Below are 13,212 nucleotides of genomic sequence, written 5' to 3'. Positions count from 1 at the left end.
GTATCTCTTGTGGCATTCATTTAGTCGCTGATTGAAGGAAAATTTAGAGGCTTCTGATGGATAGAGAGAAAAGAGAATAGTAACACTGAATAAAGATTAAAAAAAAAACTTTTTTTAAAAATTTCGGGGATGGGATGGATGGGGGGGACAGTTGCCCCACCCCACCACACGGCTTACGGTCCTGGTTCCCGAGAGTCACGTTTATTTGAAAAAAATTAATTCTTGTAAAATGGGAGTAGTTGACTACATACGTATATACGTTACAACCCCTTCCTATGACGAAAAAAGTGACTGTACATACCTTGGACAAGCGTACTAAAGGCTCATTATTTCTTTACCATTAAGTATTCTAAGAACCTGTCTTTTGAAAGACCGGTGAAAAAGTAACACTTTATATCCAACTTACTAATATATATAATAATGTACTTTATGCCATTAGTGTGTACAGTGTATGACCAAGGGATCTGCTGATAAAAAATCTCTGCTAATTTATCACAAGCTTTAACTGTATTAATGAGTTGTTTTGAAAATAAGTTTTCTTAATTGGATTTTACGATACGTTTCTCTTACATTCCCCGTTGCTCTTAACATTGCTTGCAATTCCCATTATAATGCCGTTGTTACCCAGTTTAAAGGTATGCAAAGGCGCTCAAGGCAGATAAAATGCCTCGGCCTACTTGTTTGCACTCTTTATACTATTAGATATATAGTTGTGATGACTTAAAGAGCTATAAAGATTTGTCTTTGAGAGAAAAAGTAAAATATATGGTCCGTGACAGAGGGAAAAGCAAAAAAGCTTTTTAGTGATACTACAGGTTCAAAGAATACACGAAAAAATTCAATTTCTGAATGCTACATTTGGTCCAATTGGATCAAATGGACCCAGGTACACTTTGAGCAAATTGTATTGAGAAATGAGTAGACGAATTATCTTCTTTAAAATAGACCCAAAACCGTTCCTGATTTTATTTTTACGATGATAGATTAAACTCCAAACTTTGAGCTCTTTCTGAATTTTGTCACGTGATCCCCGGCCCGCCCACTCCACCGAAATGACGTCTTTGGTGTCAAGGTTCAAGTCTCTCCCGCCCCATTAAGTTATGATATCTGGTAAATTGTAGTGTTTCTAGTTACTGACAGATGAATCAGACAGTAAACCAGGGACGGACAAAATCACCTGACAATTTTCTAATCTGGTGCACCTGCACTGTAGTTAACTGCCCATGTATTCTGTTCAATTTCACTGCGTATCTATTATTCATAAAAAGACGTTATAAATTGAGAAAAGAAATCTTGTCATCATCTGTTAATATGAGTAGCGCGATGACAACAGCATTTTGCCACACCGGTCAGGTGGCTACATCGAAACATTTGAACATTTTCGATATTTTTTTAAAGAACTGAATGAGGGAACTTGGGCTGTCAATCAGGGAAAATGATGATTCGGTTCTGGAAAGCTTAGACTTTGGATTCCTCGTTTACCTATCATAAATTTTTGGGATTGATCTGGTTGGCAAAAATAGGTCTAAAAAAGAAAGATAGGCAAATATGACAGAAAAAAAGAAATGTTAAAACGCGTGATTATGCAAAACCCAGTCAATTGAGCTACTGAAATCGGGAATAAGCACCTAATGCAAAGTAGAATTTAGCCAAAGCCACTTATTATTCTTTTCTGCTCTCTTAAGCGATATCAAACACAAGTGCATATATATATATATATATATATATATATAGCCTATATATATATATATATTTTTTTTTTTTTGCAATTTTCTTTGCGTCAGATAGGAAATTGATGTGAACGGTTGCAAGACTAGGGAAAAATCATTCGAAGTCTGTGAAAGAGACCGAGGACTTCATACGCAGGTACGAGTTCAGCGTTACGTCCTTATTTAAAAAAAAAAAAGCGCATTCCAAAATGGTATGTCGTCGTAGGTTGCCATGCTTGGGTATCCCGGTACTTCAAATGTGCTTAAGGAACGGACGTTTTTAATCTAATTATGCCACTCAAAAATGTTTGCCGACTGTGGTTTGTGCAAAATTAATTAACACCAAAGTGGTGTTTGCAGACAATCACATTAATTTAGTTTATTCAACGAGTTCAATTAATAATTTACACCTAATGATAGGGTAGCGTGTTTACAAATACTAGTAGTTGAACGTGTCACCTTCAATAAGCTCATTAGGGCTTTATCTTCAGTCACATTTTTTCCATCTGTTTAAGAATTTGCACACACACAATTTGAACGGATCGAAAAAATTGCAAGTCATTTTAATGTAATCGCCCGCTTAAATTACCTTTATCTTTCTTTAAATTTCATCTTCTATCTTGCTAAAATATCTATCATCTATCACGCAACATGAAGTATGATTCATGTACCAGGCGAAGATACGAGAAGAAAGGATTTTATATATGGAAACGAAATTGCCATGCTTCGTTGCTTTGCTCTTCAAGCAGTGGCAGATTTAGAAGGGGGGGGGGGTCAGGGGGGTCCTGACCCCCATTCGATTTCTGGTGCCCTCTTGAAATTAGAATTTTGACTAGCTGAATCATAGTTCTAAACCGAACCAAATGGCACCGTTCGCCCAATAAAATACCAATATTTTTCGGGGCCCTTCAGCGGGCCCCGAACCCACGCCAAGTGTGTGTGTGTGTGTGTGAGTGTGTGAGTGTGGTGGGGAGGGTGGGGGTGGGGGTCGGCTTCGCATCCGCCCCCCCCCCCCCCCCCTTCAATTAATCCTGGATCCGCCACTGTTCAGGGATAACTGAAGTGGGAAATCGTGAGCACAGGCGTTGAGTAGAATAAAGAAAAGCTGGTTTACAGCTAAATTTATTGTCATTTACTGTGATTCTTAAAGTTTGGAGAACATATGACGCAACATACACAGGCTTGTCATTCTGAAGACCTTGTTCGCTATTTTAATAAATTTGTACAGATTATTGGGTTTCGTCTTGTTATTTGTTGAAAATAATTCATATACCTTAATTATATTTGGCCTGGTACATAATTTTCTTGGGATGAGTAAATTGGTGATTTTACGAGTACGTACGCTAAAAACAAGATGGGGCGTGTTAATCTGATTGAATTCAGCGAGAGTCATTGCGGAGTTGGATCGACCTACGTACATGTCGCTTCGCTGAAAATGGGTCCTTATATGCACATCCAATTATCAAAATCCCCTTCGGTGCTCAGCCGTCATAATTCTCTACTTTATACTTTTTTAGAAGATCGTTTACCAGCTTCTCGTCTCTTTGGAGCTTTTTAATCTTGTCCGGGGAAAATCGGTTCATACTATAGTTCTGTGATTTCTTTTCAACGGATTTGGATGACGTCTTTCTGTGGAAGCAACCTTCACTGTCGTTCATAATTTCCTGGAATCTGTTGTCGGAAATGTTTACATCCAGGAACTCGTAGAGACGCCGTAGTTCCCCCGAAAGGTCATTTTTCAGATTCTCGTAGCGAAGAAGGTAAGTTTTCGTGTGAGGTTTTGGAGTGCAGGTTGTATTCTGAGTCAGGTGAGACGCATAGATGTTTTTCCATTGGTCCAATTTATCGCCGTCCAGAAATTTTTGCCATACTGAAACAGAAATTAAAGACACCGTTATGAGTTCTACTAACAATTGTAAATCTCCCACCCCGGGGAGAGGGAGGGATCATGGGATGTCTGTGCAAAGTGGAATTTGGCAATTCAGAACTTCAATATATTGGGGTTACTAAACCATTTTTTCTATAAACATATCTCCTGGGAGGGCTACTTCATTATTTATCCAGTCAGATCATCTACTATCATTTAACACCCTCTCTTTATATCTTTAATATCATTCCGTGAACGCTATTTGAAAATATGGCATTACAGTTAAGCCAGCACGTCTGACATTGCTGCTTAAATATTGAAATCACTGATATTATTGCTAATATTGATATATATGCATTACATCTAGAATCAGTGGACCAGTCGGTGACTTCACTGCGTCGACCAACTCGTTTGTGGTTAAAGTTAGCAACAAGCGCATCAAGCGGATTTCGCACGAGCAGGATGATCTTCTCAATCCCAGGATGGTCACACAGTTCGATCATGTGGTGGCATTTTCTTAAAGCCAGAAGATCCATGTATCTTTTATTAAACCCTTCTGGTTGTACTTTGGAGTTGCATTGGTAACCTGGAAATATGATGTGAAATGATTTTGTTACGTTTCTGCAGTAGGGTTCATGAGTAAGTTTCCGTTGTATTCCGTTTTATAACGTTAAAAATATTTTAGTACCTATTTTGTGATTAGAAGGGGGTGGGCAAACAAAGGACAAGCATAACAATTCCGTCAAATCTTAAAGGGAATAACACAAAAGTTTAGTCGACTAACACAACAGCTTAGACGAGTGAACCCCATGACGCCGGTATCTGTGGTCCATCTCGTGCGCGACGAGCCGCTGTAATTAGGTGTAATTTACAACGGGATACGCCAGCCAGAAGATCCTCCGCCTGGATCCAGTATAGTGATTAACGAAGGCGTTTGGGTATTAGTTTTTCATGCTCTTATACAATGTCGATTATTGAATGCTAAGTTTAGATACTAGCCCATGGTGCAGGTAAAAAGAGTTAATTAACACACACACACACACACACACAGAGGGAGAGAGAGAGAGAGAAAGGGGGTGGAGAGAGAGAGAGAGAGAGTGAGAGACTGACCTGGACATACAGCTGAATTCACCAAGTGTTGCGTCCACGTGGAACCGGAGCCCATAAAACAAATAAGAAATGTGTTCGATAGCAACCGCTTGCATGGATGTTCGCTTCGTGATGCAAAAGTAGTCTTGGTAGTGTTAGTTGCTTTCCTGGAAAGAACAGTTTTACAATCGTTCATACTCTAATGAGCAAAATCTACCAAAACGCATAAAGAGGCATCTGTATTTTAACACTCCCACAAAACCATTTAAAATTATTTAATACACCAAATGTCCACCAAATGCTATCGTCAAGTGTAAAAACCTGGGCACGTGGATAATATCTTTTTTTATGATCAGTACATGACATTCAAAAACCACGTAAAATAACTTTGTTCGTCAATCATGATACAAAGTGTACTTTCATTGTAAAGGAGTAAAACCAATGCAATGCAATCTGCCTGCCTGTACATACTGCAGGCTTCCTGCAGGTAATAATTATGCAGGTAGTAATTATGTAAATGTTATTTGAACGGCACAGCTATTAAATTTAACCTGCAGACAAGCTTCAGCATCCATGATTTTCTTATACCCCCTTTACACCGGACGGCGTCCTTTCTGCGACCATGAAATTTGGCATTGCTGTGGTCTTAATAAGGAGGCACGAGCATTGATTTTGTATCAGAATGAATGCTCAATGATCGGCCAGTTGTCGGCACGTTAAGTACTATAATTTTTAACTCTCAAATGGGGCCGTACTGCTGGACGCAGAAAGGACGCCGTCCAGTGTAAAGGGGGCTTTAACTATATCCAGTAGGCTGGACGAGATGTCAATTGAATTCTACATGACATCTAATATTGTGTGACAAAAAAGTTTGATTTTCTACAAAAACCTAAGATACATTCGTTTTGGATAATCGGACATTTAAAAACCTTGTGATCTTCATTCACATCGTGTCAGATTTGTAACAAGATGAAATGAATACCAACGAGAGTAATACTTAGCTAAATATTTTCTATTATGAGAAGGAAAGAAAAGCAGAAAGAAAAAATATCAAGACAACAAAAACATCAAGATCTAGAGGAGCAATGCTATAACCAATAAAAAATATAATGATTTTATGATTGAAAGTAAAACAGAAAAAAAATGACCTGAAATAAGTAGTTTAGCTCTTACCCTAATCTTTGGTTGCGTGGTGACATCACCGCAATCTTGTTATTCCTGTTTTGCTTCTGGTATTTTTGTTCATATTCGGCGTCAGGCCAAGCCTTCTGATTTCTGTTGGCGTCTGTAGGAAATTCCTCTCCCATTTCTTCATTGGCCGTCTGTTTCAAGGTGAATATAGCACTGTTTCTATTAATGTAGACAATTAAAAAATTCAAAACCGCTAAAACAAGCAAAAATATGAACAGCCAGCGCTTATTGTCGACCAAAAACGTGTACATCGTGACACGTTAGAAAATTCTGAATGCAATTCGGAACCACACAAATGCTTTTAGATGATCATTGCTAAACCCCTATTTATACATATTTAACGTGGTACATGATACAATGCATTTGTTTATAAACAGGGCAATGGATTTAACTCTGTGCTTTGTGTTGATGACTGTGGGTCGCACTCACAATGTTCAGCTGACTAACTAGTCCGCGGATCAAAGATGACGAATCAACTAAAAGCTTGCCGTCTAATACCCTATAAACACTAAATAGATTCTCCGTGAGGATCACGCAATAAACATTCAAGCGGATCGGAATAGACGATCCGAGGATCTTCTGGTCCACGGATCAAATATGGCGGACCCTAAATGAAAGAAGAGCCGACTAATCCCCTGTTGGTCTCCAAGCTTCCGCACGCGCCTTCCTTGCAGGGTCCGGATCCATGATTTAATCCGTTTAATAGCGCGTGAAGGCGGGGAGATCATCAGAGAATTAGTCGGACCATCAGCCAATTAGTCAGAGGCCTATTTGTATTTCGAAATAAAACTTTGGTGAACAATTTGAAAAGAGATGTACACAAGCCCTACAAGCCCTAAATGCACTGCATAGTAGGCCGGATATTTAGGCTTCGTTCACATGCAATGTCTATTTTCTAAATTCTATTTTCTATTTGCGGTATGTCTTATGATCACGGTCTGTGTCCTGAATATCCCGCGGCGTAATTACTGGCAGCGCGAGCCAGTTACTATAAGTTACTATAAGTAACTGGCTCGCGCTGCCAGTATTTACGCGGCGGGATATTCAGGGCACAGACCGTGATCATAAGATAGCGGAAATAGAAAATAGAAATTAGAAAATAGACATTGCATGTGAACGAAGCCTTAGGCTACTGTCATGGGGCCCAAAGGAAATCGTGGAAAAATAGCATATTCACAAAATTTTCGTGAATTTTCAGCCTAAAGGCCCATAGATTAAAGATGAAACTTAGTCTGGATTACAATATGACTATTTGAATTCAAACATATTTATTTGTAAGCGTTAAAATACAAATGAAATCCACGGATACATAACAACAGTGTACGAGACAGCTCATGCTTGTTCTTCAACAAATATTTAGTTTCAACGGCTAAAAATTCAAATTCTTGAATTTAAAAGATGCTGGGTCTTAGACAAAATGGAATTCAAATCAAATTGTTTATTTTTAGAAAGGTACAAGCTATTTTCGGGATTCCAGATTTTCGGTAGTCATGTCTTGCTATTGTTTCAGCGCCCTCTTGCGCGCAGCGATCACCTCAATTTCAAGATGGCGAAAAAAGATGTCTGCTAGAGATACTTCCATATATGGGCATTCACGTGCATGGAACGTGAAAATCTATGATGTGATTGGACAACTTGGGTCACATGCTACGGGAGTTTGTGTACATAGCGACCGCACTAGTACATGTTTTTGACTTGTCAGGGTAAGACGCGTTTTTCTGTCCCTCGTGGTTTTGGCGACATTTTGCAAAAAGTTGAAATAGATTTGTCTTAATGAAGAGGTGGATGGGCATTGGGACGTATTTCATTTGTGGCACTTATAGAAGAATGATTTCTCCAAGAATTTTTCAGACGGGCGCATGGCCTCACGTGGATGACCAATAGTCATTACAGATTTGATTAATTCTGACACATTCCATTTTTAAACCTTTTGAAATGCTCGGATCTAATTTGATTTTCTCTTATCTTCAGAACACAGTATTTCGAGCCAAGTTTTAACTTAACAGAGAGAAGAAAGCGACATTTTCGTATAGTACAAATGTAAGTAACATTCGCAATGTTGCAATTTGGTTTTGGTTTCATTTTTCAGTGATACTTACAAACCCCCATCAACAAATTCTCACATACATTTGTTTGGATAATTCTTATGATGCACTTCCATTCATGATGTTGTGTTTTTTAGATATAATAACACTATTGTCACATGTTCAATGCATCTGATCTTCAGCTTTTCATTTAAGAAATTTGTAATTTATAGGTTGAATCGTCGGAAGCAGCAGCACCCCGGGCGGCTTCCAGAACCGAGGGGGGGTCCACCACCACCTGGAGTAGGGCGGGGTATGCCCCTGCACCCAGGGATGCTCCCCCCTGGTCTGGCCCCCCCAGGGAGGAGGGGAGGCATGCTGGGAGACCTGCCCCCGCCTCCAATAGGGAAAGGATCCCTTGTGCGTCAGACCCAGTGTCTGACAGGACAAGAGCTGAAAGAAGGTAGACATTTATACCAATGTTGTTAATTGTTAATGAGTTTTTAAAATTGATATCTATTGTATGATAAAAAAGGGTGAAAGTAATTTTATGAAATTACTAGTTTAGTTATCTATTTTATGATATTACCTGTTTAGTGTATCATGTGAATCATTCAGGCCTGTGGCCAGCTATCTCAAAGAGAGGTGGGACTTTTTTTTCTGAAGATGTGAACCTAATTTTTAACCTGTACTAGTCGTTGGCCCTGCTTAAAGCAATAATAACTCTTCGTTTTGACCAAAAAATGAATTTTCCTGGAGTAAACAACAATTTTCCCATGCTTACCAATGGTTAATGAATCCATTTTTACATTCAAAGTTAGTCCCTGGTTTTTTTCTAAAAAGTTTGGTTTTTTGTTAAAATCTCTTAAGAGATTTTCACAGAGTATAGACATCAATGGAGGTCACGTGGTCTAAAGACAAGTTCAAATATCAGAATAAAAGCTATAACTGCTGTTTAAGTGGTAAAACAGAATATATTATATTTCTATGAGTTATTCACAAGGTTTTTATTGTGAAATATAGATCTCATACGAAGAGTTATTATCCCTTTAAGAAATGGCTCAGAACCTGATGAAATTTTTGATTCAGAGTCAACGCCTTCTGGCCAAAAGGGCAGTTCTCATTAGTCTCTCTCTCCCCCCCCCCCCCCCCCCCCCCCCCCCCCAATCCCAACATACTGGGTTGTCATTCTTATACAGATAGAATTGTCAGCTAGGAAACTTCTGGCATTTAGATATATCCATGGTGGCTGTTTTCTTTGTAAGTGCAAAGAGCATTTGCAGTATTTTTTTGGTCAAGAGAAGTGTTCTTTTTCATTTCATGCATGACACTTTTTTAACATGCAGACATATGGTAGATTTATAATGACATTGATAGTAATAAGGAAGTTAATAGCAGTTATAGTAAATAAGTAGTTAGTGACAATTATAGTAATTTTAAAAGTAGTCAGAATGAGTAAAAGAACATAAAAGTAGAAGAAGATAGATACTAAATGTTTCACAACCAAGTAGTTATCATTGTGGAAGGATTACCATCACTGTACCATTTGCACATTTTTGCATAGCATAGGCAACAGCATATGTAGCTATATCAATTATTTAGTTTAACACAGATGTTCTAACTTCTAATTTGTAATTTTGTAATTTAAGTTTGCAAACTGCCTAAATCCATAGAATCCTATTTTACTGTTGTGTGTTGTCAACACATGACCACATCTGTATGTCGAGCTGATAGTTGAAAGTAGTGAAAAAGATGGTAGAAAAGTAATCATTTGTTTCTAGTTAGGTACTTATTACTATCATTTTCTACATGACAGTTAGAAAAAAAATAAACACTGCTTCTGTTGGCTTGATTTTGGCCAAGCTTTAAACATGAAGTGCAGTGTTTCATAGTAATATTTAGTGGTGGTTCACCAATAAAATTTTACCCCCCCCCCCTCCTCCTTTTGACCTCCTTGGCCTGCAAGTTTTTAAGGCTAAAATCATTATTCTGTTAAGTGAAGTAAAAATGGCATCCATTAGATTCTTTCTATGGTAAGGGTACTTTAGTGTTTCATTTGTATTATTATAAAAATAATAAAAATTATTATTATTAAGGTAGGAGTTGGTAAGTGCCTAATATTGTTCAATTGAATCAGTCTGGTTGTGATCTCACTTCCTGCCTCCCTTTCAGCTCATTCTCCCAGTGGCAGAGCCCCGCCACCACCACGTCAGATGCCTGAGATGGAGATGGAGATGGATGTCCATGACCCCTTTTTCTACACTGGGGAACTCCGCACTGACCCTGAGGTAGTCGCTCCAGACTACCCCTTTGGCTGCCGTCCAGGGGCCCACAAGAACAGCCTCTTGGGGCTCCCAAAGGGGGAGTATCTAAGCCTTCCTCAGCGCTGTGCAAGAAGAGGCTCCAAACCCCCTACCATGGAGTACAGTCCGCAATTGCCGGATTTTGTCAACAAGATGCTCTTTGGACGACTCGTCTTTGAGCCACAGCCCAACTGTCGGAAAGACCCTCGTTCTCCGGAGTTCCACGTCAAGGACCCCGAGTTCCCACAGATCTATCTGTTTGCCAACCTAAACGTGCTCCCTAGACCTAGCGATATCCGGGGCCCGCGTCCTGCCGAAGAAGGCCAAGTGTGTGTGCCGCCGAAAGCACGTATGCGCTTCATCAACACTGAGCGTCCAATGGGACTGGCAGGTATGTGGACTTTCTCAAAAACACTCTCTCTCTCTCTTTATATATCCTTTGGTTTGATTGCAGTACTTAATATATAAATATATGTTGGTATGTATATTACCAATTATACCATATAATCTGTATAATTTAGTCATAAATTATTTAATTGATATGATGGTGAAATTGTATTAACATACAATAGAGGTTATAATGTAAATCATACTACAGACTTGACATTTAATATGGAATATTTAAGTTTCGAAGGTATACCTAGGTAAAAATGCGTTCTTTTTTCAAAAAACTCAAATCTCATATAAAATATGTGAATGGAGAAGTGTGTAGTCAGGTGTATCGCTTCCAATTAACTGAATACCAGGTTTGTTGCGCTGCTGAATTATGTAATATGCAGTGATTTAATTGGGTAGTGCTCATTTGGGCAGGTGAAAGCTTGGCTTTGGCAAAGCATGGTTCTGTCAAAAAAGTATCCATTTGTCGGCAACTACTGCATAGAAAAATCTGAAATTTTGCATGCAAGTGGTCGGTTTTGCAGTGTGTAAAATGAGCTATGCATTGCTTTACAAACTTTTTAATCTGTGGCAGAATGGCTTGAAAAAGACAGACATTGCCAGTCAGATAATCGCGCCAAACGAAACGGTCCGCACAGTTTTATAGAGTAATGCCCAGACTGATGTACCTACACAGAGGCCACACCCGATGTATTGAAATCTTACCACCAGGGTACAGGACCCACTGTCTTTCGGGATATGCTGTTGCAACTAAACAAAAACCACCCAGTCCGTTCAGAATGAGGGGTAAATTGCCACCAAAACGCAATTTTCAAGGCCCTTAGCGAACACCAACCTGGTTTTAGCAGGTTAGATTACCAGACGACCTCCGAGGAACCCACTGTAAACAACAAAACATGGTTGTATGTTTCTCTAATGAATTGGGGACCTTGACCGTTTCTGGGTTGAACACTGAAACTTCGTGGCTTTATTTATTGAGGTCAGATTTCACCTGTACCGCTCAACTAGTCAAAACAGAGTTTACAGACATCCAAAAGAGGCCAACGACTAAGCGTGTGCCGCATCTAAAGTGACTAAGGTCATTAACAGCGTCAATATTTGGAGTTGATACCACATTGGTGCCAAAAGACCAATGCTACTCATTGACGAAAATCTGAACCAGAGCAAATCAAGGAATAATCTGGGAACCACTTGACTATCATTTGATAGGGGGCACCTTAGGAAGAATTTTAGGTTGCAAAATGAGATAGCCGGTTCACACAGAGCACTTTTATTAGCAGATTACTTATAAAACCAAGTGAATGAGCAGCTACCTTGGTCATCAAAATCGCCATATTTGAACCACATAGACAATATGTGGGTAGGTCATTACTTGCTGAATCAAAGACCTACATGTCCTACAACAAAACTGGACCAAATTGGACAGATTTTGACCGATGCCTGGAATGTTATTCCAGATGGAACTCTAAAAACCTTTCCCAAGGAATGCCTTGCCACTTGAGAGCGCTGGTAGCAGCCAGAAGAGGTCAGGCGTAACAGCGACCGTTACTACGACTAGACACTGACATGAGGGTCCTTTGTGGAGAGTGCAACTCTTTTACAGAAAATAATTTGGAGAATATGGAGATCCAAAATATCTCTTTTAATTGTTGTCGTATGACATAGAATAGGCAATGTGTTTTTGTTTGCTTCTGTGGCGAATTCCATTAATGAACTGATGTCACGATGACATCAAAGAGATAATTAAAAGTTATCAAAACACGATTTTAATCCTTATTGTTATTTATCAGTCAGCAAAATAGGAAAAAAACTGATGAAAAATGATTTGGAAAAAATATTCCATATTAAATGTCAAGTCTGTATATATTTAGTCTTCTTATATAGTATTATGCATGCCTGTGTGTTTCCAGCTTGCGTGGATGACAGGAATAGGGGAAAGCCTATTGGAAAGATGTTGGTCTGTGACCAGTTGGTGCTCTATGAAGACTGGCACCCACCAATGTGGGAACCACCACAGGAAGGTAGGCTTGGATTGTTCTAGTTATGATGTGCTTTGTATTTGGATGTTTCAAGTTGATATGCCAAGTCTATTCATGTGTATTTTGTGTGGTGCATAGGCTACTCCTGTTTTATTGTTACATAAGGTCACTATACTTATACATAAGCTAAACAGGCTTGTTTAATTATGCATGTACATGTAGCAACTTTTCAGAAACAATTTTGCTGTTGCTTAGTAGTTAAGTAAATATTTAGATATTGCATTTTTTTTATTTCTTTCACTTTAAAGTTCCCCTTAAACTGCCTTTAAAATCATAATAAATACTGCTAATAATATATCATGCTCTAGCTAATTGTGTTATTTTTAAATGTTGATATTTTCTTTCCCCAGAACTTGAAGAGTATGCAGCTGCCTGCCTTGGCATTGACCTGGAGGAAGAGCCCGGGTTGACCACCATTGCTAAAGATGGGGTCAGAGCGGATTTACCTGTGGAATGGACACCTTGGTAAGATATGACCTTTTAGTTATGTGTCATGGAGTTTCAACCAATACCTAAGTGGAATTAATGTAAACCTCCTTTCCCCTCTCCTCCTTCAGTTCCAATTTCTTTTATACTCTCTTTTATATTTAATTT

The 13,212-nt window shown here is 38.9% G+C and overlaps 1 protein-coding gene across 1 annotated transcript; it reads right to left on the bottom strand.

The window, feature by feature from the left end:
* Window positions 1-2,809: 2,809 nt before the first annotated feature.
* On the bottom strand, window positions 2,810-6,165 carry LOC106177446 (WSCD family member AAEL009094). The gene is made up of 4 exons (XM_013560210.2): window positions 5,839-6,165; window positions 4,687-4,832; window positions 3,938-4,162; window positions 2,810-3,579 (listed from the first exon to the last, which is right to left on the bottom strand). Exons 1-4 carry the CDS (start codon window positions 6,105-6,107, stop codon window positions 3,191-3,193), a joined length of 1,029 nt encoding a protein of 342 aa, XP_013415664.2. The 5' UTR covers window positions 6,108-6,165; the 3' UTR covers window positions 2,810-3,190.
* Window positions 6,166-13,212: the final 7,047 nt, after the last annotated feature.

Source organism: Lingula anatina, chromosome 7 (assembly GCF_051362555.1).
Source record: "Lingula anatina isolate TDL-2025a chromosome 7, LinAna3.0, whole genome shotgun sequence".
Lineage (NCBI taxonomy): Eukaryota > Metazoa > Brachiopoda > Lingulata > Lingulida > Lingulidae > Lingula > Lingula anatina.
This window is presented reverse-complemented; position numbering and strand designations above follow the sequence as displayed.